We start from the raw sequence: 27,182 nt of genomic DNA on the forward strand, positions 1-27,182 counted from the left end.
TTCGAAGGTTTTTGAAAAAATCAGTATGTCGTCTATATAATTGACTGCAAAATCTGATAATTTATGTTTTCTTATTATGTTACTTAATATTCTTTGAAATATAGCTAAGAAGACCTGGACGACCCTCGCACTCCGAATCTGAAGAGTCAAGAAGTCCCAGGATGATTAAAAATCCGGTTGTTCCTAAGCCACTAAACGACGTGCGTCATGATGATATGAGTCATTACCCTGTTTTTGGAAACAAAGGTCGTTGCAGATTTTGCACCACGGGACAAACAAGTGTTCTCTGCGTGAAGTGTAATGTTAGACTTTGTTTTGTTGAGAAAAGAAATTGTTTTTTTGATTTTCATCATAAAGCCAAATAATAATAAAAACAATGAATTATTATTTAAATTATGTTATATTTTATCTGTTATATGTTATTTATGTTTTCTTTTTTTATTCTGTCAAATAATGAATATAAGTATATTTGTAAAAAATTCGTGAGTTGTTTCAATTTGGTGTTCTGGATCTAGTTTGATTATTTTTTATCTATATTTACTCAGATTTTGTTGCTATTTTAGTACAATTAGATCACAGCAACATAAAAATTTAGTTGTATCTTAGGAGATACATCGCCAAGATTGCTTAAAATTGTGGTTGTATCCCACAGTACACACTGCCAGGTTTCGATGAATTTATGCTGTATCCTTAAAATCTGGCAATGTATCTCCACAGATACAGTCCAGTACCCCCTAAACTGGGCAATGTATCTTCTGAGATACATAGTCATAAACAAAAAACGATTGTGTTGAAAATCATTCTGAGCGATTTTTTTACTTTGTGACTTCCATAATGTATTTGGTCGTCCCCCCTAAAAAGTTTATGACGTCACCACAAAATTTTGCTGAATAAATCCTATCTAAAATGTACAAAATATGGTGAGTCTCTTCTTGTGATTTATCATTCCATTCAAATTTTTTCGATTTGCATAATAATAATAATAATAATAATATATTTAATAAAAAACATATACAACAGATATATATGCTAATATGCGTCAAAACAATACAATACAGAATAACGAAAAAAAGAAAGACGATTTACGTATAGTTACATACATTACAAAAAGTAGTCAGATAAACAGTAGCAGTTTTTTTCAAAGAGTAATTGCTTTACATTTCTCTTATAGGTGTGCACATTTTTTACATCCTTAATTACCTGAGGCAATGCATTAAAGAACTTACAGGCATTATAATGCAAACTTTTCTGATACAAAGCAGTAGAGTGTTTCTCTGGTAATAAACGATCTCTGTTACGTGTTTCGTAATTGTGGTTATCCCCACACGTAGTAAAAAGGCTTTTATTTTTAAAAGCAAAGCACAACACTTTGAAAATATACAGACTAGGAAGCGTCAAAATTTTCTGATTTTTAAAATGATGTCGGCAGGAGTCTCGTTTCCTTATATTAACTAGAATTCTTATTGCCCATTTTTGAAGCTTAAATACTTTGACTGTTTCGGCTTCTGAAGATCTAAACCAGTATTCTACTCCATACATAATGATACTCTGAAAACAACCAAAGTACAAGGATTTTAAGATTTCTTTACTGCAGTGCAGCGATGCATTTTTTAACATATAGCAAACATGAGAAAGCTTTCCACAGATGATATCAATATGAGGTGCCCAGGAAAGTTTGTAATCAATGTAAACACCAAGTATTTTTGTAGAAGCTTGTGCTTGAAGATTATGATTAATAGATTTGAGTGCATCATCGATCAATATTTTACTATGGCTACTCTTATCAAACAAAACACATGCAGTTTTATCGTTGTTTACAATTAGCTTATTTTTTACCGACCAGAAAAGGACTCTTTCATATAAAGTTTGAAGCGTACTAATAACTGTGACGACATCCGACTCGGTTATTAAGTAATTAGCATCATCCGCATAGTACACCTGCAGTGCTTTACAGCCTGTTTCTATATATCGTGCCAGATCATTCGTGAATAAAATAAAAAGAGTTGGTCCCAAAATGGACCCTTGCGGGACACCGATATTGACCGTTCTTGAGTCAGATACAGATGAATTATCATATAATACTTTGTGTGTACGATTAGAAAGGTAAGAGGTAAACCATTGAAGGGCCACGCCATGGAAACCGAGCCTTTGCAGTTTCTGGAGTAAAATTTGATGCGACATAGTGTCAAATGCCTTTGAGTAGTCAATGAATAGACCTAGGGTAACCAATTTGTTATCCATGGACGAGTGGATGGTGTCAATAAATTTACTTAGGGCTGTGTCCACACCTAAATTTTTCCTAAAACCATGCATATACAGGTGACTGAAAAAAATTAATGAATGCGTCAATTGATTTTATTGATTTAATCAGGAATTACAGAACCGAATGCTTTGAAATCTTGGAGATGTTTTAAAGTTATCATAAGCATGGTAATTTTTTTATCAAAATGTATTTGCTCTTCCCCTCTAAAAAATTGATGACGTCACTCCAAAATTTTGCTGAATAAATCCTATCTAAAATGTGAAAAATATGATGAGTCTGTACTTGTGATTTATCATTCCAATCATATTTCTTGGATTTGCATATACAGGGTGACTCAAAAAAATTAATGAATGCGTCAATTTATTTTATTGATTTAATCAGGAATTACAGAACCGAATGCTTTGAAATCTTGGAGATGTTTTAAAGTTATTATAAGCATGGTAAATTTTTTATCAAAATATATTTGCTCATCCCCCCTAAAAAATTGATGACGTCACCCCAAAATTTTGCTGAATAAATCCTATCTAAAATGTACAAAATATGATGAGTCTGTACTTGTGATTTATCATTCCATTCATATTTTTGGATTTTCAAATACAGGGTGACTCAAAAAAATTAATGAATGCTTCAATTTATTTTATCGATTTAATCAGGAATTACAAAACCGAATGCTTTGAAATCTTGGAGATATTTTAAAGTTATTATAAGTATGGTAAACTTTTGTTCAAAATATATTTGTTCATCCCTCCTAAAAAAATTGATGACGTCACCCTTAAATTTTGCTGAATAAATCCTATCTAAAATGCAAAAAATATGAGTTTGTACTTGTGATTTATCATTCCATTCATATTTTTTAGATTTTCTTAAGAGGTTGCTCAAAAAAATTTATGAAGTCAATTTATTTTATTGATTAAATTAAAGGCAACACTTATTATTAGTATTACATTGGACCAACCCAGTTTGGTAGACACAAAATTTTTTAAAGTAAAAACTCGGTTGAAACATTAAGGTAGCACGCTTATTTACATCGACTTTAACATTACAGACCTGCATTTGTTTTATGCGCTCACTAGGTTCCGCGAATGTGGAATAGACATGTTTATAATCAACCAATTGTGAATTCCACCGTCAAAAATTAAAATAAAACCCAATGTTTTATATAATAAGCGGGAGTCGAAGCAATAAAACCGATGGTCGTTTTGTTTACAGTTTCTCTGTTTGACTCCCACGTATGCTGTTACGCTTGTCATCTTAAATTAAGAATGTTTATACATAAACGATTTTCAGTTGCCTCTCATATTACTAGACAGCGGATTTCTGTCGGGCTACGTCACGATTATAGGTGGGGACGCGCTGGATCGCCGAGACTCAGTAGCGGGTGATAGATAATCACTGAATTTAATCGATACTAATTCCATAAATATAATTAACGATTTATTAATCAAACGGCTAAGTTAATGAGAACGGGAATTAACAGCAGAGTGCAACGAAACAGCGTTATTCTAATTTCAAATAAACGAAGTGCAGTCCGTAACCGCAATGAATTCGCATTCCGTACGAGCCGTACCGAGTTTGGACTTGCCTAGCCCGACAGAAATCCGCTCTCTACATATTACACACCGGCGCCGTATACGTGAGTAAATTGTTTCGTTATTCTTAGTATTACACTACATCTATCCCAACTGATATGCGTGTCCTTGCAAAAATGTTGATATATAATAGGCATGCAGTCGTCAAATTTCCGACAGCGAGGGAAGTACTGTCTAAACTCTTTAGACCAATTTTTTTACAGCAGGATTACTGCAGTAACAGCACAGAGGTTTCTCGAGCGTTTCGCCCATTTTTATACACTTTACACATATAATAGCAAAACCTTTGATTAAGACATGTCCTGCAAATTGGTTAGAATGAATATAACATGTAATGAATATTGGTATGACTGGCCATTTTACGGTTACTTTACGCAAGCATGGACAATATTACGGTTACTGTGTGCGAACATTGATTATAATATTGTTACTTTGAACGAGCATTCACTTAAAACAGTCTGTTTCATACCGAGGATCCTTAATAGTGACTATGTTAGTGTATACAGCGAGTTTGTGGACAGACCTGTTACAGGGGGAAGGGGGGCCACCACTCGGTTGTGACGTAGAAAGTACCTCGCTAGGATTTTTGGGATCTTTGTGAACTTCCCTGACCGTGATTACGTCCTGGCTACAAACGTTTTGTAAACACAATACCAGTTTCAACAAAATCGCTCTTGGAAAAAGTAACTAGATTTAAAATTAACCGCGTAGGAGGGACTTTCTACGTCATCAAGATGTCTCTTCAGGGTCATGATATACCCTAACCTAATCACTATAAAGGGATCTTGATTTCATACTAAACTGTCAATTAAGGGAAAACTATGAGTTCGGTTTCTATACCGTAAAATTTTATTCTAAGATTTTGATTTATAACAGATTTGCCCTTTGGTTAAATTTTACAAATAAAATGGAATACAAATTTCAAACACATGTGACTTCGACACATTGTAGACTTGCAGCCTCTTTCGCTAACAGTGCTTGAATGTCTCTGATGTGAATCTAGAGTGAGTAACAAAAGCTGCCCACTCCACAAAGAAGGCAAATCTACCTTACAAAACTGTCATTCTTCATGGCGCTAAATTTAAATTGAACCGGGACACTACACATTTAAATTAGATGTAATTTTCATTCCCCCAGTTAGTAGATCATGTCTTAACAAAATGTTTCATTAATCGGCGCTCTCGTAAAGTAACTGTTTAATGACGAACTGAAGGTTATAAATTAAAAGTTTGCTCTGAGGTATCGTCATTAAACTGTCAATGAGGATGATTACAAAAAGTTTCGTTAGCTTTTTACCATCTACATGATATACATTACACATATATACAATTTGACAACAATCGATCCAGTAGTTTCGGCGATTATCTGTCTAACAAAAATTGATACAGACGGTGGACAGATAGACAGACAGTTAGACGGACAGACAGACGGAAACGGGAAACCTATTTTTTCATACTCGTAAATATGAAAGTAGTCAGTCGCCCGATAGATTCGATTACAATACTTCCTCAGCTTACGCTCGGGTAATAGAAATATAGAGATAATAAAATACTAGTCACAGCCCAACACATTGAGAAAAAAATAAACGGCTACGTTTGGCATTGAACAGATGTGCTCGTCTGAAGGCCACTCAGCCACAAAACTTGATATTCACCTTTACTCTTACGAGATTACTACACTGTGAAATTTTTTTTGTAAAAATTTCTAGAACCTATTCTCCATTTTGTAAAACCCTTACGGGAAAAACTCAAAGCGGGTTCGTACATCACAAGTATAGGAGTGAATATATTATTGTACAAAAATTAAATCATTTTGAAGTAGAATCTTTTGAGATAATGTCATCAAATTGTTGATAGGAATGATTAGCCAAATTTTGATTAGCAATTTAACGTCTACATGATCTTTCTAATATACATACAAAATTTTTCAACAATCTGTTCAGGATTTTCGGAAATTATTGATCAAATAAAAATGGGCACAGACAGACAGACAAATGAAAACGGGAGACCACTTTTTCATACTCTAGCGGTCATGAAAATTCGAGAAAACATGTAAGTTTAATTACTCATACAAAACTGAACTCACCCATAAGAAATACAACATTGCTCTTCCTTTTTTATGGTTCCCAGTGCCCTCACGACAAGTCTCGGTCCTTCTTGATAGAAAAAAGCGTTAGGGTAACAAGAATGATTAAATACACTGAACAAAAAGTATAATCCGCGTGCGTACGTAATCATTTCGTATCCCTCCACTGTAGGCTCTAGTCGATTTATTACAACCTCATTAATATGAACAACTTGTATGATCAAGGGCAACAAACCCTTAAACATCTCCTCCATGCCCTCCAAATCATTAAACAAATCCGTGTGTTTTTTCAGTAGAACATAAATTATACTAGAAACCCATGCAATAGTAAAGTGCATCCTCAATAACAGCGAATTAGTGTAGGCATCCATTTTTATAATTTCTTCAAGGTCATGTGATTTGTTCTGACGGAACTGGATTAATACTAATAAAGTTATTTTAAGGCCCAAGGCGAGGCCGTCTTTGATGGATTTTAGGCGATCAAGTACGTCAGACAGGCAACATTCATATTTGTGCGTTTTACTAGCTACAAATTTGCAATATGTGCTACAGTAGAGAGCTTTAGCACATGCGTCGCACGATATTAAGTTATAGCATACTTTTAAACATTCTGAGCAGTAAATGTAGTTGTCTTGTGTCAATACTGCAGTGTACGGTTTATCGACGAGTACTACTTCGCTGATTTCAATATCTCGTGTGGTCGTTACGTGTCTACCAAACTTGTTGTCAGTGTGGATTTTGAAGGAAGTATTATCACATGCAGTTGCCTGTTCATGATAGTTTGGGTATGCAAGTACTTGCGTTTTACGGTTGGAGTTTTGTTTTTTGATGACTTGTGAGCGTCGAAATGCCAGTTTGTGGGTAAATTCCTGCGAATAGTCGTTATAAAACGCTCTTTCAATGTCCTAGAATATTTGGATGAAGTGTGAAAACAGAACAATTACTAGGTACTCACAACTAAACTTTCTTGATACAAGCCAACTTTTGCCAATACTGCGGATCGACCAGAATAAGCTAAGGCTGTGATTCTTTTGCTTTTGGCCCAGGCCATGGCTGTGGTATAGCTCGCAAGCGCTTCTACATACCTATTCTGTTTGAAATGAACGTTGCCACATTTTCGTATTTCTGTCGAATTTGAATAGTTTTTGTTGCTCGTCAGCATTGTCTCTTCGTACATTTCCCACTGGATATTCTGGTTGAGCAATAAGTTTACCCTTTGGAGGTTACATGCACACTTTTCGAAACTATATTTTACTTGTTGGAAGATAGTTTCCATCTCATCCATTTTGGGGGTATTGATAAATTCAACTATGGTTAATTATGGTCGTTTTGATCATGTGATGGAAAATTTACATAAAAACCCGTTTTTTTTTATAAAGGTTTGAAATATTCCACAACTGTTGCTGTAAATTCTGATTATTTCCCAAAAGCAGGGTCGCCAACATTTGTCAACGTCAAACGTTAAAAAAAGGAGTAACAAAAAGGAAATTTTTGCGTGAAACCAGCATAAATGGGTAAAACCGAGTTAGATACGGTTACGAAACATTGAGCTGTAATAGTATAACTGGAGAGGGAGAGTGAATAGCAAAGTCCCTACTCCCTTTAAACATAAGACGAAATGGCAGCCATATATACTAATATATACTAATGCACATAATTACCATTTCATTGAAAGTTCAGCTTACTACTTGGTAAAAAAAATTGGTCTAAACAGTTTAGACAGTTCTTCCCTCGCTTTCAGAACCGAATCTTTATGTCTGTCATAGATTCTTCTCATTAGAGTTCTGTGATGGGATATTTCAATAAATTCGCTTTCACACTGAAAGTCACGGCTCGTTCGTAATTTGATCAATAATAATAACTTGACTGATTCATTAATTTTTTTGAGTCATCCTGTATAAGTAGACCTAAAAAAAATTAATGCAATGATAAATTACAAGTATAGTCTGATCATCTTTTGCACATTTTCGAAAGAATTTATTCAGAAAAATTCTGAGATGACGTAACCAACTTTTTGGGGTTGATAAATAGATACATTTTGATTAAAAAGTTAAGATTCTTGCAATAATTTCAAAACGTCTGCAAGATTTCAAGTATTCAGTTTTGCAATTCTTGATTTAATCAATAAAATAAATTGACTCAGAGATAATGACCAGAGACATTTTCGTTAGCGTTTTACCATCAAGATGATATTCCTAATATAAGTACAAAATTTGACAACAATCGGTCTAGTACTTTCGGAGATTCTCTGTCTAATAAAACTCCGGGACGGCAGACAGGCGGACTGACGGTAAGACGTACAGACAGACGGAAATGGGAGAGATATTTTTTCGCCTTCTAGGGGTCATGAAAGATACATAATTCGCATTATAAAGTGTTTTTTTACATCTCACTAACACAAAAATCACATTTTCAATGGTAATATTCTTATACCAAAAAATGCATGCCTATTGTGTTTTTTTTACTTCCCATTTTTGCAAGGACACGTATATCAGTTGGGATAGATGTAGTGTAATTTACTCACGTATACGGCGTGTACTAGGAGAGGCAACTGAAAATCGTTTATGTATAAGCATTCTTAATTTAAGACGACAAGCGTAACTCTTGCTGAGACTGTATACGTGAGAGTCAAACAGAGAAACTGTAAACAAAACCGATAGTCGTCTAGAGATTTTTATTGTTTCGACTTCCGCTTATCATATAAGACATTGGGTTTTATTACTTCCCGAGCGTAAGCAAAGGAAGTATTGTAATCGATTCCGTCGGCCGACTCTCTACTTTTACGTTTTCTCGATCTTTCATGACCCCTAGAAGACGAGGAAATAGGTCTCCCATTTCCGTCTGTCTGTCCGTCTGTCCGTCCGTCTGTCCGTCTGTCTGCCGTCCCGGATTTTTATTAGACAGATAATCTCCGAAAGTACTGGACCGATTGTTGTGAAATTTTCTAGTTATATTAGGAATATCATGTATTTAGATGGTTAAACGCTAACCAAAATTTGTCTAATCATCCCCACCACTAATGTGATGACGTCACTTCAAAATTGTACATAGTAAATGGGTTTTAAATTGTACAAAATAATATAGTCCTAAACATGTAGTTTACGACTCCGAATTGAGTTTTTACCCGAAACGTCCAGATTTTTGGAAAAAAAATCAAAATTATAAAACAACATTATGCAATTTAATTTTGAATCTACTAATCCGAATGTTTTGAAATGTTGCAGATGTTTTAAGGCTATAAAGAGCATCATAAATCTTTACTCAAAATATATTTGGTTATCCCCTCCAAAAACTTGATAACGTCAGCTCAAAAAGTTTGCCAAATAAATCCTATGTAACATGTACAAAATATGATGAGTCTGTGCTTGTGATATATCACTCCATTAATATTTTTTGGATTTGCATATACAGGGTGACTCAAAAAAATAATGAAATCTATTGCGAAAAAAAAACATAATAGACATGCAGTCGTCACGTTTCCTGCAGCGAGGGAAGTACTGTCTAAACTCTTTAGACCAATTTTTTTCGCAGTGGATTTCAAAGAATTCGGTTTTGTATAAATAAAATAAATATAAATTTTCGCATTCATGAATTTTTTTGAGTCACCCTGTACATGCAAATCCAAACAATATGAATGGAGTGATAGATCACAGTACAGACCCATCATATTTTGTACATTTTAGATATGATTTATTCGGCAAACTTTTTAGCTGACGTCATCAAGTTTTTGGAGGGGATAAGCAAATATATTTTGACTAAATATTTATTATGCTCTTTATAACCTTAAAACATCTGCAAGATTTCAGAGCATTCGGTTTCGTAGTTCCTGATTAACTCAATAAAATAAATTCACGCATTCATTAATTTTTTGGGTGACTCTGTATATGGAAATCGAATAAATTTGAATGGAATGATAAATCACAAGTACAGACTCATCATGTTTTTCACATTTTAGATAGGATTTATTCACCAAATTTTAGGGTGGCGTCATCAATTTTTTTAGGGGGGGATGAGCAAATAAATTTTGATAAAAAATTTACGATGCTTATGATAACTTTAAAATATCTCCAAGATTTCACAGCATTCGGTTCTGTAATTCCTGATTAATTCAATAAAATAAATTGACGTTTTCATTAATTTTTTTGAGTCACCCTGTATATGCAAATCCAAAAAATATTATTGGAATGATAAATCACAAGTACAGACTCATCATATTTTGTACATTTTAGATAGTATTTATTCAGCAAAATTTTGGAGTGACGTCATCATTTTTTAGGGGGGAAGAGCAAATACATTTTGATAAAAAATTTACCATGTGGTACCGCTTTTACGACCAACCAGGTAATCGCCCGCTAACCTACCCCTTCCTTCGGGCATTGATTAAATACATATAGATAGACCCATGCTATTGTTTGGAGCGAACAGGCCAACGCACGGCGAACAAGAGATGGCGCACCAACAGTCGGCCGTCAAACGCCGGCGAAAAGCTTGGACACCAATCGCGCGCGTAGATAACCCAAATCGCAGCAACAATACATTTAATAAAGCTACCACTCGACAGAGGGCGACGAAAACAATGTGTAAAAATCTCTAGTAAGCATTTATATAATTTGCAACGTTGCCAGATGAGCCTAGCACAACTTTGCCGTTATTTCTAGTCGATTAGATTTTATTTCGTTTGAAAGTTTCTGGTGAATAAATGGAATTATTAAAATGAATAAACAATACAAACAAATTATTACTTGTTATTTTAAATACTTGTTAGTGTTGATGAAAACATAAATGGTAATTAAAGTTATTCTAAATACGGTCCGGTCCGGTAGCTCAAATTTTACAGTACGAGTGATATGTTTCAGGACGAGTAGGTAGCCGAGTCTTTAATTTCGAAACGAGTACTGCGAAAAGAGTTACCGGACGTATGTTGTTATGTATTTTATTTCATACTGTCAACATACTTTTTTATTCGATAAAATTATTATTATTTTGAGAAAAAATCCAAATCGAGTCACTTTTTCTGAGATCGTTAGCAACCGCTCTTTGGTAAATGTTTTAATTTGTTTATTCGTGCAAATCAGCATCATATGTTTAAACACATAGTACTTATAACACTTTACAGGACTTATTGTTTTGTATAATCCGACTCGATGGACGAATGTTTTGTGCAATCCGTCTCGAAGGACCAATGTTTGTGCAACTCGGCTCGTCCTACCAGTATTTTTTGTAACCTGGTTGATACGACAATGTGATACCGAATTGTACTTTGATATTGCTCCAAGGACCTTTGTTTTCTTGCGTGCGAGATAATAGACAGCGTTCGGTTTCGATGATACAGGACGGTTACAGAAGTACTAAATTTACATTTGTATTTACAATAACAGGTAAAGCAAAAGAGACCCAAAAGGGTCAGTGGCCGCTTCCGGAAATGGAAGACTTGTCCTTTTTGGCCACGGAGGTATAGTCGTCCAGATCGTACTTCGTTTTTATGACTGCACCCTATTGTGTAGGAGTTAAATCCCTTCACAATGGGTCCGTGCCGCAAGTGATCCAGCGCTCATAAACCATCAACAGACCAACTGTCTACACTACACAGGGCCGTACTTTCCCCCAGCATGTTGTTAAAATATGTACCTTATCTTACTATTATTACTTATAGAATTGTTCAGCTGACTATCATTGTGATATGGATGCGACGTTGTACGAATCTTGAGTTAGACAACAATTAATTCCCAATCTTCCTGCAGGAACGGTGATAGTTATGGACAATGCCAGCTATCATTCAAAACTATTAAACAAAATACCAACAACGTCCACAAAAAAAGATGATATTATACATTTTATGAGGCACAATGACATAGACATCCCGGCAGGTAAAGCAACAAAAAAAGATCTTTTAAATTGTATAAAACAACTGAATATGCCAAAACAATATCGAATCGATCAAATAGCCAAAGAACATGGACACATTGTGTTGAGACTTCCGCCGCATTACTGTGTTATGAATCCCATTGAATTAATATGGAGTAGTCTGAAAAGATCAATTCGACGAAATAACACAACCCCTAATTTAAGCGCTCAAGTGGTGGATCTGATTAGACAAGAGGTTAATAACATAACAATAGATTTGTGGAAAAATTGTGTAAAGCATGTAATAGACATTGAAAACAGCTATGTTTCACCTAATTTTCAAGAGTTTGTTGTCCATTTAGAGGACGAAGACAATGACGACGATTTAGTAGACTATTTTTTTGATAGTGATAACGACTGATTTGCAACTACATTTTTTGTTATAAAATAACACTATATGTGGATCTGAAAATAGTATGTAAATTATTTATTTACTTATTAATATTGTTAATTTGTTCTCTTTTGTTTAAAATATTTTGTTTATATTATATGAAAAACTGAATAAATATATTTATTTCACCATTACGCTGATTTTTGTCCACATCCCACACTTCTGTGAATGAAAGCGGATCCGGTCCTGCATAGGTAGCTCTCGAAAACCTTTAAGACGATTTATGAGACGGCTGTTCACACTTTCAATAGACCACCAAATGCTTGCGGTAATTGTTATTGCAGTGCCATAAAAACGGAGTACGACCTGGACGACTTTAGAAGAGTGTCTCTTCTACCTCCGTGTTTTTGGCTCAATTTTATCGGACTTGTCCGTTTTTTTGATTTTACCGGAATAGTTCGATCCAGTAAAACGTCAAACTTGACATAGTATGAAGTAAAATAAATAAATTTTATGATGTAAATACAATTAAGTGTATCGATAATTCGCTACTGAAAATTTATTGAAATATAATTTGTGTTAAAAAAAGATTTTTGTGGTTTTATGGTTTATTAAATGTAATTAAAATAAATAATATCAAGAACTTGTATTATATATCAAAAACATTCATTGTAAATAAGAAAATTATGTAAATAAACCATAAAACCATACAAAATTTTCCTGCGACCTCTATTCAAAATCCCAGTTTACCAATAGGAATTAAGGCACAAAGATGTTTCACTGAATTTATTACCGATTTTTCAAGAAAAGTATGCTTATAAGCCTATAAGCGTCTAATGGGTTAAAACAACAAATAATAATCACAATTTATTTGTTTTATGTGTTCATTACAATAATCTCATTTATTTACCAGAAACTTCTAAATGAAATAATATCTGGTTGACGAGAAATATCCGCAAATTTGTGTTAGGCTCATCTGGCAACGTTTTCGGTAGGTAGGTATCAATGGAATAATGCGATTAGGTATACTGACCGTTTTAAGGAGTGCTCGTCCAATAGTGCGTAAACTAAAAGATTTGGTAATTTTCTTGGAAGAGTTTGTTTCTTCAATGAAAATTTATGGTTTTTAATTCTTCGGCCGCTTGAAAGTCTCGCCATGTGAAAATAGATTATTTGATAACCTGTTTCGTAATAATTGTAAATACGAACAAAAGCATATTTGCATATTCTAAACAACTGGCCATATCGATTCCAAACTTGTACAGATATGTTTTTTATTGTTTCTGTTTTCAATGAAATAAATTTTATTTGCAAAATACCTAATGTCTAACGACATATCACGCATACATACTACCCCATTTACTATATTTTCAATCTGTGCATTTTTCGCTTCATTCGTAGGAGCCAAGTAAGAAGTATCAGTGAGACCGGCGGACTTTCAATGGCTCGTAAATGAAAAGATTTAGTAAAGTTTCCTAGAACAGTCTGTCTCTTCATAAAAAAATTTAGACATTTTTACTATGAAATATAGGTACAATACGGTATATTCCACTGTTTGTTTTCTTTGAGATACGACTAGTTCTTGTGCCGAAGTGAAACACCAAAAAGTCTAAAGTCCGGAAATCAGAGTGAATTTTAAAACACATAAAACGACTTCTTTATTTATTTAAATATTGTCCTGTAACGTCCTGTGACGTGGAATGGAGTTTCTTAATGTACAAAAATATGTTAGATAATAACCGAAAAATTTTCTTGATTAAAACTAAAGGAAACACAATTATTACTTGGAATAAAAATAAAGAATATCAAGAACTTGTGGTATGTATTAAAAATATTTAATTTCAAATAAGTAAATTATGTCAATAAACCATAAAACCACAAAAATATTTTTTTAACACAAATTATATTTCAATAAATTTTCAGTAGCGAATTATCGATATACTTAATTGTATTTACATCATAATAGTTATTTATTATACAAGCGGTTAAAGTGAATGTTTAATGAGCGGCCAGTTTAAGGCGAGAGCGCCGTATGCCGCGAGCGCCTTAAGACCACGAATTACACATTCATTTTAACCGCGAGTGTAATTTTTATTCAATTTTGACAACCCCAAGTCCCAAATTGTGAAAAAATTGGTGATTCAAAGTTCACATTCGAGAAAAGTCAGAATTGACAGCGACCAAATAAAAGTTTTATATGCGTAGAATTTAGGTTACAATATCAGGTGTGTGTGTGTAGTATGTGACTCTGGCGACGGTGTTTGTTTATTTTAAACAAACTAAAATTATCGAAAAATTGCAAAATCATGCAAGATTCCAACGGCAAAACTAAACTTGCTACCAAAAAAGAGCAAATCAGAAAGTGTATCAAAAGTTCCTTAGATGGAAAGAGCAGCAAGGCATTAGAGAAATTACAGAAATGGTAACCATGGTTTTAAAACAGTAAAATAAAAATTTTATTTCGCTAGCGGTTTAAAAATTTTATGGTGCTACCGGATAAACCAAAGCTTTAGTGGCCTACTGACGGCAAAATAAACGTTTGTTTACATGTCAAAATTGAATAAAATTTATTTATTTTACTTTATACTATGTCAAGTTTGACGTTTTACTGGATCGAACGATTCCGGTAAAATCAAAAAAACGGACAAGTCCCATAAAATTGAGCCAAAAAGGACAAGTGTTCCATTTCCGGAAGCGGCCACTGACCCTTTTGGGTCTCTTTTGCTTTACCTGTTATTGTAAATACAAATGTAAATTTAGTATTTCTGTAACCGTCCTGTATTAAACATCGAAACCAAACGCTGTCTATTATCTCGCACGCAAGAAAACAAAGGTCCTTGGAGCAATATCAAAGTACAATTCGGTATCACATTGTCGTATCAACCAGATTACAAAAAATACTGGTAGGACGAGCCGAGTTGCACAAACATTGGTCCTTCGAGACGGATTGCACAAAACATTCGTCCATCGAGTCGGATTATACAAAACAATAAGTCCTGTAAAGTGTTATAAGTACTATGTGTTTAAACATATGATGCTGATTTGCACGAATAAACAAATTAAAACATTTACCAAAGAGCGGTTGCTAACGATGTCAGAAAAAGTGACTCGATTTGGATTTTTTCTCAAAATAATAATAATATTATCGAATAAAAAAGTATGTTGACAGTATGAAATAAAATACATAACAACATACGTCCGGTAACTCTTTTCGCAGTACTCGTTTCGAAATTAAAGACTCGGCTACCTACTCGTCCTGAAACATATCACTCGTACTGTAAAATTTGAGCTACCGGACCGGACCGTATTTAGAATAACTTTAATTACCATTTATGTTTTCATCAACACTAACAAGTATTTAAAATAACAAGTAATAATTTGTTTGTATTGTTTATTCATTATAATAATTCCATTTATTCACCAGAAACTTTTAAACGAAATAAAATCTAATCGACTAGAAATAACGGCAAAGTTGTGCTAGACTCATCTGGCAACGTTGCAAATTATATAAATGCTTACTATGAGATTTTTACACATTGTTTTCGTCGCCCTCTGTCGAGTGGTAGCTTTATTAAATGTATTGTTGCTGTGATTTGGGTTATCTACGCGCGCGATTGGTGTCCAAGCTTTTCGCCGGCGTTTGACGGCTGACTGTTGGTGCGCCATCTCTTGTTCGCCGGCCGTTGGCCTGTTCGCTCCAAATAATAGCATGGGTCTATCTATATGTATTTAATCAATGCTTCGGGGAAGTGACCAGGGTGTGACCAGAGTCGTCTCCGAACAACCGACGAGAACAGTACGACGAGTGCACTTGTATATAGCAAATAGTTGTTGATGTTGTAAATAAACATATAAAAGCACATTCCATCGTTTTCGTGATTATTGCGCTAACATCATTTTGGTCCTTCGAGCCGCATATGCAAGCCGAACGTGCAAGTTTCACGTGTTAGTGTAATTAATCAATTCTGCAAAATTCAAGTGCGCGTAACCACGACATCAGCAACAGCAAGTTCGCGTTACCGCAACATCAGCAACAGCAAGTTCGCGTTACCCCAACATCTGCAAAAGCAAGTTCGCGTTACCGCAATATCAACAACAGTTCCACGAGGCCAGCATCAGGTCAACAGAAACAACACAGGTCAGATCCTTTTTTCATCATCCTTATTTTACACGGTGTACCTTTCTTTAGGTGTCAACAAACGCATTCATAATCTCTTCAAATCGTAATCATGTCAGAATCATATATAAACAAACGGGCACAAATTATCAATCGTCTCGAGCGAATCGCTTCATTTGTTTCTACAAGTAATGACATTAGTTTAATTAAGGCTAGGTATCAAATACCTCTAGATACATTCAAAGAATTTAATGTTCTTCAGGACAACATTGAAGAACTAGTACCATTGGACAGTTTTGCTGCACAGAATTTGGAAAGAGTTAAATTTGAAGATACTTACTTTTCAACTATCGCCAAAATGGAATTATTAATTGAACAACTTAATGAGGCCAAAAATGCAAGGGTCAGTTCTGGAAGCAAATCGGAACGACAAACGAATCCAAAATTAAAAATCAACCTACCCACAATTGAATTACCTGAGTTCAACGGTAATTACGCAGACTGGTTGTCCTTCCGAGATGTTTTCGAATCTCTCGTTCATAATAATGAAAATCTCAGCAATCTTGAAAAAATGCACTATTTACGCTCAACATTAAAAGGCGAAGCGCTCCGTGCTATCGAGGCGCTTACAATATCAAGTGCTAATTACGATTCGGCTTGGGATCTTATAACAAAACGCTTTGAAAATCATCATCTGTTGATAGAGGCACATATACGAAATATTTTAAATGCTCCCACAATAACAAAAGGTTTTTATGACTCTTTACGTAAATTAATTGACGACGTAAAAATTAACTTGGAAGCTCTTAAGGTTTTACAACTTCCTACTCATGAATGGGATGCAATTTTAGTAACATGCTTGGGTGATAAATTAGATTTTCAATCGAATCGAGATTGGCAAGGTAAATTAACAACTAACCTTCCCACATTTGACGAATTAATAGAATTTTTGGAGACTCGTTGTCGTTATCTTGAATCTGTTAATAGCAAAGCACGTCCAAATATTCCAGTTATGTTCAAATCAAACAAATTCAATATTAAACATACAAATCAGACACATTCTTCAGTACATGTTACCGTAAAAAACAATTCATGTTTTGTTTGCAAGGGGAATCATTTTATGCATCAGTGTAATGAATTTCTGCAGATGAATATTAACAATCGCATTGAAAAAACAAAACAGTTGAAACTTTGTTCTAATTGTCTCAGAAAACACAATATCTCAGACTGTAGATCATCACATAATTGTCGCACATGTAATTCACGTCATAATACCTTACTCCATCAAGATCAAGTGATAGTTCAATCAACTAGTAATCATGTGTCATCATTTATTAACAATATTGAAAATTTGCTGTCCACGGCAGTGGTATTTATTATGGACAACCTTGGTTATTTTCACAAATGCAGAATACTATTAGACAGTGGTTCGCAATATAATCTAATAACTAGAGCATTTTCCAAGAAACTAGGACTAAAAACAGGCTTCACTAATCACAAACTAACTTTTGTCAATCAGTCTGAATCCAAGGTTACAGAAATGACAAGCGTAAGTTTAAAAACAAGGTTGAGTGACTATACAGCCAACATTAATTGTTTAATTCTAGAAACAATAACAGAACCACTACCCCTAAATTGATTCTCCGCTCAACAATTAAGTATTCCAAATACCTTGAATCTAGCCGACCCCACATTTAACATTAGCGGTCCTATCGATTTACTCATTGGTTCGGAATTATTCTTGGATATATTAACATCCGGTAAAATCCTATTAAAACCGTTACTTTATCTGCATAATACCACCCTCGGATGGATTTTGTCGGGGCCTTTGAGTGTAGGATTTTCTAAGGAATTCCCAGCTTCTAATAATACTTCCTGCAATAACAATACAGTGACCATAAATTCTGATTTCGAAAATTTATCTAAACAGGTAGCAAAATTTTGGGAAACAGAGGATTATCACACTAATAAACCAGTACCCGTCCAGCAAGATATTATTTGTGAATCACATTTCAAGGCAAACACAAAAAGGGACGCCAACGGTCGTTTTTGGGTTTCCCTGCCCATAAAAGACAATTGCAAGCAATTAGGGTCTTCCTCCGAAATGGCTCGCAAACGATTTCTCAGTTTAGAAAAGAAACTAAATAAGGATCCAAATTTAAAATGAAAATACGTTGAGTTCATGCGTGAATACGAGGAACTTGGTCACATGGAAAAGGTTCCAAATGATCAATTACATAATCCAAATACATATTACATACCACATCATTCGGTCTACAAGGGAACAAAAATTCGGGTAGTTTTTGATGGTAGCATGAAGTCCGACAACGGTTTGGCCTTAAATCAAAATTTACTTGCGGGTCCAGTTATTCAGCAGGACATTTTCGACATAACACTTAGGTTCAGAACATTTCAATACGTTATCAACGCTGACATTGCTAAAATGTATCGGCAAATTTATTTAAATACACCCGATCGCGATTACCACCGAATATTTTGGCGTGAAAACAGGGAAGATCCCATGCAAGTCTACCGTTTGACAACAGTCACATATGGGACCACCAGTGCCCCATTTTTAGCAATACGATCACTTCAACAATTAGCACACGAAAACCGGGAGTCATTTCCAAATGCAAGTGCCAAAATCATTCGAGATTTTTGTGTTGGTGACTTACTATCAGGTGCTGATTCCCTGCCACAAGCCATGGAATTACAATCACAAATTGACAACATTTTACGCTCAGGAGGTTTTCATTTAACAAAATGGGCATTTAATGACATAAATTTAATACCTGAAATTGATCGCACCTTTACCGACAATTTTAATTTCGACAAGCATGACACAAATAAAACACTAGGTTTATATTGGAATTTTAGTCAAGATACATTAGGGTATAAATTCAATATTAACACCAACACATCTTCTACAAACATAACAAAAAAACACATTTTGTCAACCATCTCAAAGGTGTTTGACCCCTTGGGTCTAATAAGTCCCATTGTAGTAAAGGCAAAATTGCTATTACAACAATGTTGGTCGGCAAATTTAAGCTTGGATCAGAGGGTTGCCCAAAACATTCATGGTGAATGGCTAAATCTCATTCACGATTTAACACATCTGGATAAAATTCGTATCAGTCGCAAAACAATACCTCCAAACGTCACTAATATAGAGTTACATGGATTTTCGGACACTTCCGAAAAGGCTTACGGTGCAGCTATCTATTTACGAACTGTCGGCATTGACGGAAATGTTCAAATTCAATTATTGACCTCAAAATCGCGCGTCGCGCCAATCAAAAGAGTGACAATTCCAAGATTGGAGCTAATGGCGACAGTACTTTTATCCGATTTAACAACTCGCATTTCTCAAATATTAGACATCACTATATCAGCTAAATTCTTTTGGACGGACTCGACCATAGTTTTACATTGGTTGTCTAAACCGGCTACACACTGGCAAATTTTTGTAGGTAATCGAGTAGCGCAAATACAATCTAATTGCAACATTGACCAGTGGCGTCTTGTTAACGGTGTCGATAATCCCGCCGATATAGTTTCACGAGGAATGTCCCCAGAACAATTGTCAAAATGTACTCTATGGTGGCACGGGCCACATTGGTTAACAAAAAACTCAAACAATTGGCCAGGTAAATTTCAACTCGATGTTATGCTACAAGATGTTCCCGAAACACGTAAAAGAGTAACAACAACGATAACAAATAATAATTGATCGTTCACGTTAATTGAATCTTTCTCTAATTACAATAGACTCATTAAGTGTGTAGCGTATTTTTTTCGGTTTATTGAATTCATTACCTCGCCGTCAAAAAATAATTTTAACAAAAGATCATTACATCCACAAGACTTCGATGAGGCGCGCATCAAAATCGTCAGATTTGTTCAAAAACAAGCTTTTAGTAACGAATTTAGCGACTTGAAAGAAGGTGGTGAGGTTAGTAAAAAAAGTAAACTGTTAAGTTTAAGTCCATTTCTAGATCAAAATAACATTATCAGAGTTGGCGGAAGAATAAAAAATTGGTCTAAAGAGTTTAGACAGTACTTCCCTCGCTGTCGGAAACTTGACGACTGCATGCCTATTGTGTTTTTTTTTCTCATTACATTTTTGTAGTGGGAATTTAAAAAAAAATGGTGATGACGTCATCAACATTTTTGCAAGGACACGTATATCAGTTGGGATAGATGTAGTGTAATACTAAGAATAAAATTATTTATTCCCAAATTTTCGGGAAAATGAATTGGGTCGTTTTGAATATTGATTTCTTATAATCAATAAAATAACGAAACAATTTACTCACGTATACGGCGCCGGTGTGTAATATCTAGAGAGCGGATTTCTGTCGGGCTAGGCAAGGCCAAACTCGGTACGGCTCGTATGTACGGGATGCGAATTCATTGCGGTTGCGGACTGCACTTCGTTTATTTGAGATTAGAATAACGCTGTTTCATTGCACTCTGCTGTTAATTCCCGTTCTCATTTACTTAGCCGTTTGATTAATAAATCGTTAATTATATTTATGGAATTAGTACCGATTAAATTCAGTGATTAGCTATCACCCGCTACTGAGTCCCGGCGATCCAGCGCGTCCCCACCTATAATCGTGACGTAGCCCGACAAAAATCCGCTGTCTAGTAATATGAAAGGCAACTGAAAATCGTTTATGTATAAACATTCTTAATTTAAGATGACAAGCGTAACAGCATACGTGAGAGTCAAACATAGAAACTGTAAACAAAACGACCATCGGTTTTATTACTTCGACTTCCGCTTATTATATAAAACATTGGGTTTTATTTTAATTCTTGACGGTGAAATTCACAATGGTTGATTATAAACATATCTATTCCACATTCGCGGAACCAAGTGAGCGCATAAAACAAATGCAGGTCTGTAATGTTAAAGTCGATGTAAATAAGCGTGCTACCCTTATGTTTCAACCGAGTTTTTCCTTTAACAAATTTTGTGTCTACCAAATTGGGTTGGTTGGGGTGTAATACTAATAATAAGTGTTGTCTTTAATTTAATCAATAAAATAAATTGACTTCATTAATTTTTTTGAACCACTTCTTAAGAAAATCTAAAAAATATGAATGGAATGATAAATCACAAGTACAAACTCATCATATTTTTTGCATTTTAGATAGGATTTATTCAGCAAAATTTAAGGGTGACGTCATCAATTTTTTTAGGAGGGATGAACAAATACATTTTGAACAAAAGTTTACCATGCTTATAATAACTTTAAAATATTCCCAAGATTTCAAAGCATTCGGTTTTGTAATTCCTGATTAAATCGATAAAATAAATTCACGCCTTCATTAATTTTTTTGAGTCACCCTGCATATGCAAATCCAAAAATATGAATGGAATGATAAATCACAAGTACAGACTCATCATATTTTGTACATTTTAGATACGATTTATTCGGCAAACTTTTGAGATGACGTCATCAGTTTTTTGTAGAAGATAACCAAATATATTTTGACTAAAAATTTATTATGAATGGAGTGATAAATGACAAGTACAGACTCATCATATTTTGTACATTTTAGATATGATTTATTCGGCAAACTTTCGAACTGACGTCATCAAGTTTTTGGAGGGGATAAGCAAATATATTTTGACTAAACATTTATTATGCTCTTTATGACCTTAAAATATCTGCAAGATTTCAGAGCATTCGGTTTTGTAGTTCCTGATTAAATCAATAAAATAAATTTACGCATTCATTAATTTTTTTGAGTCGCCCTGTATATGCAAATCCAAAGAATATGAATGGAGTGATAAATTACAAGTACAGACTCATCATATTTTTACAGTTTAGATACGATTTATTCGGCAAACTTTTGAGATGACGTCATCAGTTTTTTGTAGAAGATAACCAAATATATTTTGACTAAAAATTTATTATGAATGGAGTGATAAATGACAAGTACAGACTCATCATATTTTGTACATTTTAGATATGATTTATTCGGCAAACTTTCGAGCTGACGTCATCAAGTTTTTGGAGGGGATAAGCAAATATATTTTGACTAAACATTTATTATGCTCTTTATAACCTTAAAACATCTGCAAGATTTCAAAGCATTCGGTTTTGTAGTTCCTGAGTAAATCAATAAAATAAATTTATGCATTCATTAATTTTTTTGAGTCACCCTGTATATGCAAATCCAAAAAAGTCCTTGCGTTCAAGTTTTAAATTGTTAACTTTCATTGCACTGTTTCGGTTATACTATCTTTATTGTTTATTGTTAAGTTGTTATCATACCACCTGTACAAACATTTTTATTCATGTAATGTACGAATATTGTTAAATTGTTGTTGTATTATCTTTTAACTTGTACAAACATTTCCTTTCATGTAAAGTACCAATAAACATATTCTATTCCATTCTAAATACGATTGGCATTTATGGAATTTCAAAATTTCTAGCCGTTTTCAAGATATGCGGCCATGGTAGTTGTGTTCCCGGAATTGGATGGATAAGAGATTATCCATGAAAACAAACAGTATACTATATATATATATATACCTGTATGTACCACTTCGTAAGAATGTGCAAAGTTCACAACAAACTTCGCAGAAGTGGTGGTGTAAGAATTTTCATATTAATGAGTATCCACAAACATACCATAAACAGTTGTGTTCTTTCAAGGTGAGTTTCCGGTAACTCACATCACTTAATGATTGTTGAAGAGGCTGGAATACAGGGGAGATGTGTTGTGGAAGTTTGTTTAAAAGAACACCTTGGCAAATTTTTCATTTCAAATAAAATAGTGTTTCACAGTTGGTTCTTGCACTCGTATCGAAATAATCTGTAGTAAATAGTTTCCGAAACACACTTTGGAATTATATTAGTGTGGGATTTATACAATTCCCAAATTGACGTCTCACAGAGCCAAACAAATACATATGTCAAACAATACTGATTTAGTTGCAGCAACCTTTTAGTGAAAATTGTAAATAAATTGTATTCTGTGAAAACTATTAAAAATAATAAGCAAAATATTTATGTTCCTGAGGTTGTTTTTTATTTTTTTGTGAGTGATTTAAAAATATTAAGAGTGAAATAAAAATTTTGCAATTCACTTGTGGATAACAACTTATTTGTCAGACTTGTTAAGGATTTAATAAACGCAGTTTAAAACGTCAAAATTGAATAAAAATGTTTTGCTTGAATATATTAATAATTTATAAGAAAGAAAAAAGTGGCCAATGTCACTAGTACATGCCACCCATTTTTATTTTTGTGTACCCGTTCCGCAAATATTGCTGAAGTTTCGTTACTGATCTACTGTGGTGATAACAGAGTGTCTCCTGGCGATGTACTAATTTTAATCGTAATAACACAAATAAAATAAATTATTTATTAAAAATAGAACAAACTGTCAACAACCTCTAAAACTTGCAAGACCTTTATAAAGTGTCACACACTTACAATATTTAGAAAACCACACGTACAAGATAGAAACGTCAACTTTTATAACGACGCCATGTTGGTATTCTGAAAAGTGTCATAAAAAAACGTGTTAGTCATACCACGTAACTTACCATTGGGTCTCATTTCGTACACGACCAAATCACCCTTTTCGAAGTCCGTTATTGCTTGATATAACCCGTGTAAAAAGTACCTCACGATGTGCTTATTTTCCTCAGGTACGTCGTCCCAAGCCCTCGGACTTTGATAACACAGAAGCCACACTTCATCCGGCTTCACGTAAGCCCAGTCGCCGTCGTCGAAAACCACCAAATATCTACAACCAATCGCGACATTACACGCGCCGAGTCGTTACTTTGACAGACCTTTGTAGGTTCTGGTTGGTTGGAAATTCCATAACCACGCCCTTTTCGTGCTTGCGTCGTCCTCGTGACAGTTCGCCGGTGGTCGATAGTTGTTTTTTCAAAGCCACGACACGGCTGCCAACCTCTAGGACCCGGGTGGGCGGTTCAGGGTAGGCTATGTTTTTTTTGGTGGTTGTTATGTCGTTGAAGGTTTGGTTGTCGGCGAGGTGGACGACGTCTTCGCCGACGTGGATAAGTTTGGCTTTTACCCACTTTTTGTTGTTTTTGTTGGGGGTGAGGTAGGTTTCCATGAGTTCGAATTTGGGGGGTTTGGGGTCCAGGGTGCTGCCGAACGGGAACATGGATTCGACAGCAGACTCGGTTTTTAGGGAGTTGAGGGCTAGGGGTAAGGGTTTGGGCATGGGTCGTAGGGGAGCAATGTGTTCCACTTGGAGGTCTAAGCAAGTAGTTCAAGTTGAACAAATACAAATTAGTAAATGGTAGTGCCGTTTTCACGCTTGAAAAACCCGTGTGTAACTGTAAAATATTTCTGCGCATGTGCTACTTACCCGGGCACTGAATTAGTTTTTTCAGCAGGTCTAGCGTCTCCCGGTGGTCACGCCTGTGGTATTCTATTGTCTTAGGTGGAGACCAATGCCACTTTTTGGTGGTTTCGTTGAAGCTCAAATTTCTTTCTTCAGGGTCCATTATCTGATTCTTAGTAACAGCAACAAAAAAAATTGACGGAAGAAATGTGACTTTCGGAACATTGACAAACAAGGTGTGTTGATTTTTTGTTTTTATAATGGTGTCGTTGCTTTGGTAACGGGTGCCATTGTAACTATGATTATTTTTCAATCAAGGATTAACTTGAAAAGTAACTAAATTCCAGGTTATGTTTGTTTTTTGTGCATTAAGTTTTCGAAACTTAAGGTGTTGCGTTTATTGAATGTCTATACTGCTAGGAAACAATCAGTTGAAGGAAAAAATAACAAATTGGAAAATTTATTTCTGATTTATACAGGGTCATTATAAAATACTGTAGTCAACTCACCTATGAAAAACGTTTAAGGGCTTTGTCATGAATTACACCTTGGAAAGTCGATTGGAGTTGAACAGAATAAATCATCTGGTCTGTTTTGCAAAGAAGCAATAATTTTTCAAATAATGAAATCCAAAAAGTGAGGTTAAGTTTGTCGAAACCAATGAACACGGTAATTATTTAAAAAATTACATTTTTATAGGTACCCTGAAGGTAAAAATTGTGAAAAATCACGTAATGGACAATGGCAGAGCAAGTCTTATCACAGTTAACGAACACTATGAGTACCTAATGAGTTTTTGCAGTAAATAATTTTGCCAAAGTTGTGATCCCGCGAAAGTTCTGTTTGTAAATTGTAAGGAATCGTCAAAATATTGGTGCAGACATGGTTTGTGACCGGTGCTTTTCTCTTGAAAAAACACAACTGAAAGCCTTGATCTTCATCCCTACAATAGGTGAAAACTGCTATGTCCAAACATTACCTTCAGCTTTGCAGTTTCTAGATATCTGAAACATGCCAGATCTGCATAACAGGAATGTCAAAGAGGTTCTACCCAAAACACGCCCACATGGCCATCCTAATATCAAGATTTTTCAAAATTTCTATAACAAAAAAGATGAAAAAACCAATAAAATTTCAGGAGCATAGTGTTAAGAGTTCTGTAGATGATTATGAGATCTCTTGAAACAACAGAATGTTTAATAAAGATTTTTAACTTTCCTAATAGTAAAATTACAATTATTACTAAACAGTAAGTTGAAGTAAGTTTTAAATTAAGAAAATGCAACTAACACCGAAAGAAAAATGAAAGTTACTGAAAATAAAAAACTTTATTGCAGTACCTACATACACTTTCTACATCTAATTTTGTTTATTGATCACATTCATTTACTTGAAAAAGTATCAGGCCTATGAATCGTCGTCTGGAAACAGCTAACCACACACCAACCTTCATTGCGTGTGATGGTGTTTCTTCAAAAGCGTGAGTATTTTCTATACACCAAATTCTGAAGTTCTGTCAGTTGACATAATAGCCTAACAGATGAAACCAGGCTTCATCAGAAAAGAACGACAAATCGAGAATCCCGTTATCGTCCATATCAGCTTGAAACCAACTACAATAGCCAACGCGGCAAGGAAAATCAGCTGGTTGCAGCTCCTGAACCAACAAAATCTTGTATGGATGCATATGTAACTTCTCTTTTACGATTTTCTGACATGGGCTGTATGGTACTCCGGACAGTAAAGATTTTTGACAAAGCTTTATTCGGACTTTGTTCCATTCTCATCCTTAAATCTTCAACAACGTCTTCACTAACTTGAGGTCTCCCCGTCGGTTTTCACTTAGAAATGCTACCAGTGTCGTTAAATCTGGCCATAATTCGCCATATAGCGTCTTCAAAGATTCTTCATCAATGACAACAGAACATTTCACTAGATACTCGTTTTTAGACGCCTCCACAGAGTACACTCCATCCCCATCCTCATTTAACACCCCATTACGGTAATAGGCATGATGATTGCGCCAAAGAACTAAAAAAATCATTTGTAACACTAACCATAGTTATTCCTCTCTGTTCATTACCTGAGATTATTCCACAATGATCTGTAGTTTTGATAAAAACTGTTTTTTGAGACACTTATTAAAGTTCTAACAATGGGGAAGACAGCAAAAATGAAAACAAGACAAGTCAATTAACGCACAAAGTGAGGGAAAACGTACCAGTACAAACGAAAAAATTATTGACATCTGACAGAATTAATAATGTCTGTGCTAATCAGCGTTGCCACGCCGTTTTACTTACTATCGGTAGATTTCTTGGATAATTTTCGGTAAATTTCGGCATTTTTTCGGTAGATCGGTTTTTTGTGATAGAAAAGGTATTACACATAAATAATAGGTACGTTTTTTTTTTATCATATATGAAGAAGGTAGAAATATTTTGTTATTAAAAAGAAACAAATAAAAAACAAATATTAACATAGATCATTTAAAAAAATATATCTATGAGTAAGCATGCTAAAGGTAGTAGGAACATTTTG

General features: G+C 34.6%; 4 protein-coding genes and 1 long non-coding RNA gene across 5 annotated transcripts; 2 read left to right on the forward strand and 3 right to left on the reverse strand.

Annotated features, from left to right (window-relative positions):
* Positions 1-4,035: 4,035 nt before the first annotated feature.
* On the reverse strand, positions 4,036-7,222 carry LOC135143916 (uncharacterized). The gene is made up of 6 exons (XM_064075818.1): positions 7,193-7,222; positions 6,893-7,129; positions 5,938-6,842; positions 4,322-4,480; positions 4,247-4,251; positions 4,036-4,154 (listed from the first exon to the last, which is right to left on the reverse strand). The coding sequence occupies exons 1-6, from the start codon at positions 7,220-7,222 to the stop codon at positions 4,036-4,038; spliced, it is 1,455 nt and encodes a 484-aa protein (XP_063931888.1).
* Positions 7,223-10,250: 3,028 nt separating this feature from the next.
* LOC135143917 (uncharacterized) lies at positions 10,251-12,202 on the forward strand. Its single transcript, XM_064075819.1, has 4 exons — positions 10,251-10,278; positions 11,316-11,389; positions 11,442-11,463; positions 11,679-12,202. The coding sequence occupies exons 1-4, from the start codon at positions 10,251-10,253 to the stop codon at positions 12,200-12,202; spliced, it is 648 nt and encodes a 215-aa protein (XP_063931889.1).
* A 6,269-nt stretch (positions 12,203-18,471) lies between these two features.
* LOC135143919 (uncharacterized) lies at positions 18,472-20,323 on the forward strand. The gene is made up of 4 exons (XM_064075820.1): positions 18,472-19,147; positions 19,295-19,939; positions 20,156-20,244; positions 20,288-20,323. The coding sequence occupies exons 1-4, from the start codon at positions 18,472-18,474 to the stop codon at positions 20,321-20,323; spliced, it is 1,446 nt and encodes a 481-aa protein (XP_063931890.1).
* A 3,251-nt stretch (positions 20,324-23,574) lies between these two features.
* LOC135143920 (histone-lysine N-methyltransferase eggless-like) lies at positions 23,575-24,847 on the reverse strand. Its single transcript, XM_064075821.1, has 4 exons — positions 24,666-24,847; positions 24,118-24,553; positions 23,866-24,068; positions 23,575-23,818 (listed from the first exon to the last, which is right to left on the reverse strand). Exons 1-4 carry the CDS (start codon positions 24,802-24,804, stop codon positions 23,703-23,705), a joined length of 894 nt encoding a protein of 297 aa, XP_063931891.1. The 5' UTR covers positions 24,805-24,847; the 3' UTR covers positions 23,575-23,702.
* A 1,103-nt stretch (positions 24,848-25,950) lies between these two features.
* On the reverse strand, positions 25,951-26,874 carry LOC135143912 (uncharacterized). The gene is made up of 2 exons (XR_010282945.1): positions 26,725-26,874; positions 25,951-26,672 (listed from the first exon to the last, which is right to left on the reverse strand). It is a non-coding gene; the product is annotated as an uncharacterized LOC135143912 (long non-coding RNA).
* Between the last annotated feature and the right edge of the window lie 308 nt (positions 26,875-27,182).

This window comes from Zophobas morio, unplaced genomic scaffold (assembly GCF_036711695.1).
Source record: "Zophobas morio isolate AGI-343-1 ecotype UQ-CSIRO unplaced genomic scaffold, CSIRO_AGI_Zmor_V1 ptg000078l, whole genome shotgun sequence".
NCBI classification, from domain to species: Eukaryota; Metazoa; Arthropoda; class Insecta; order Coleoptera; family Tenebrionidae; genus Zophobas; species Zophobas morio.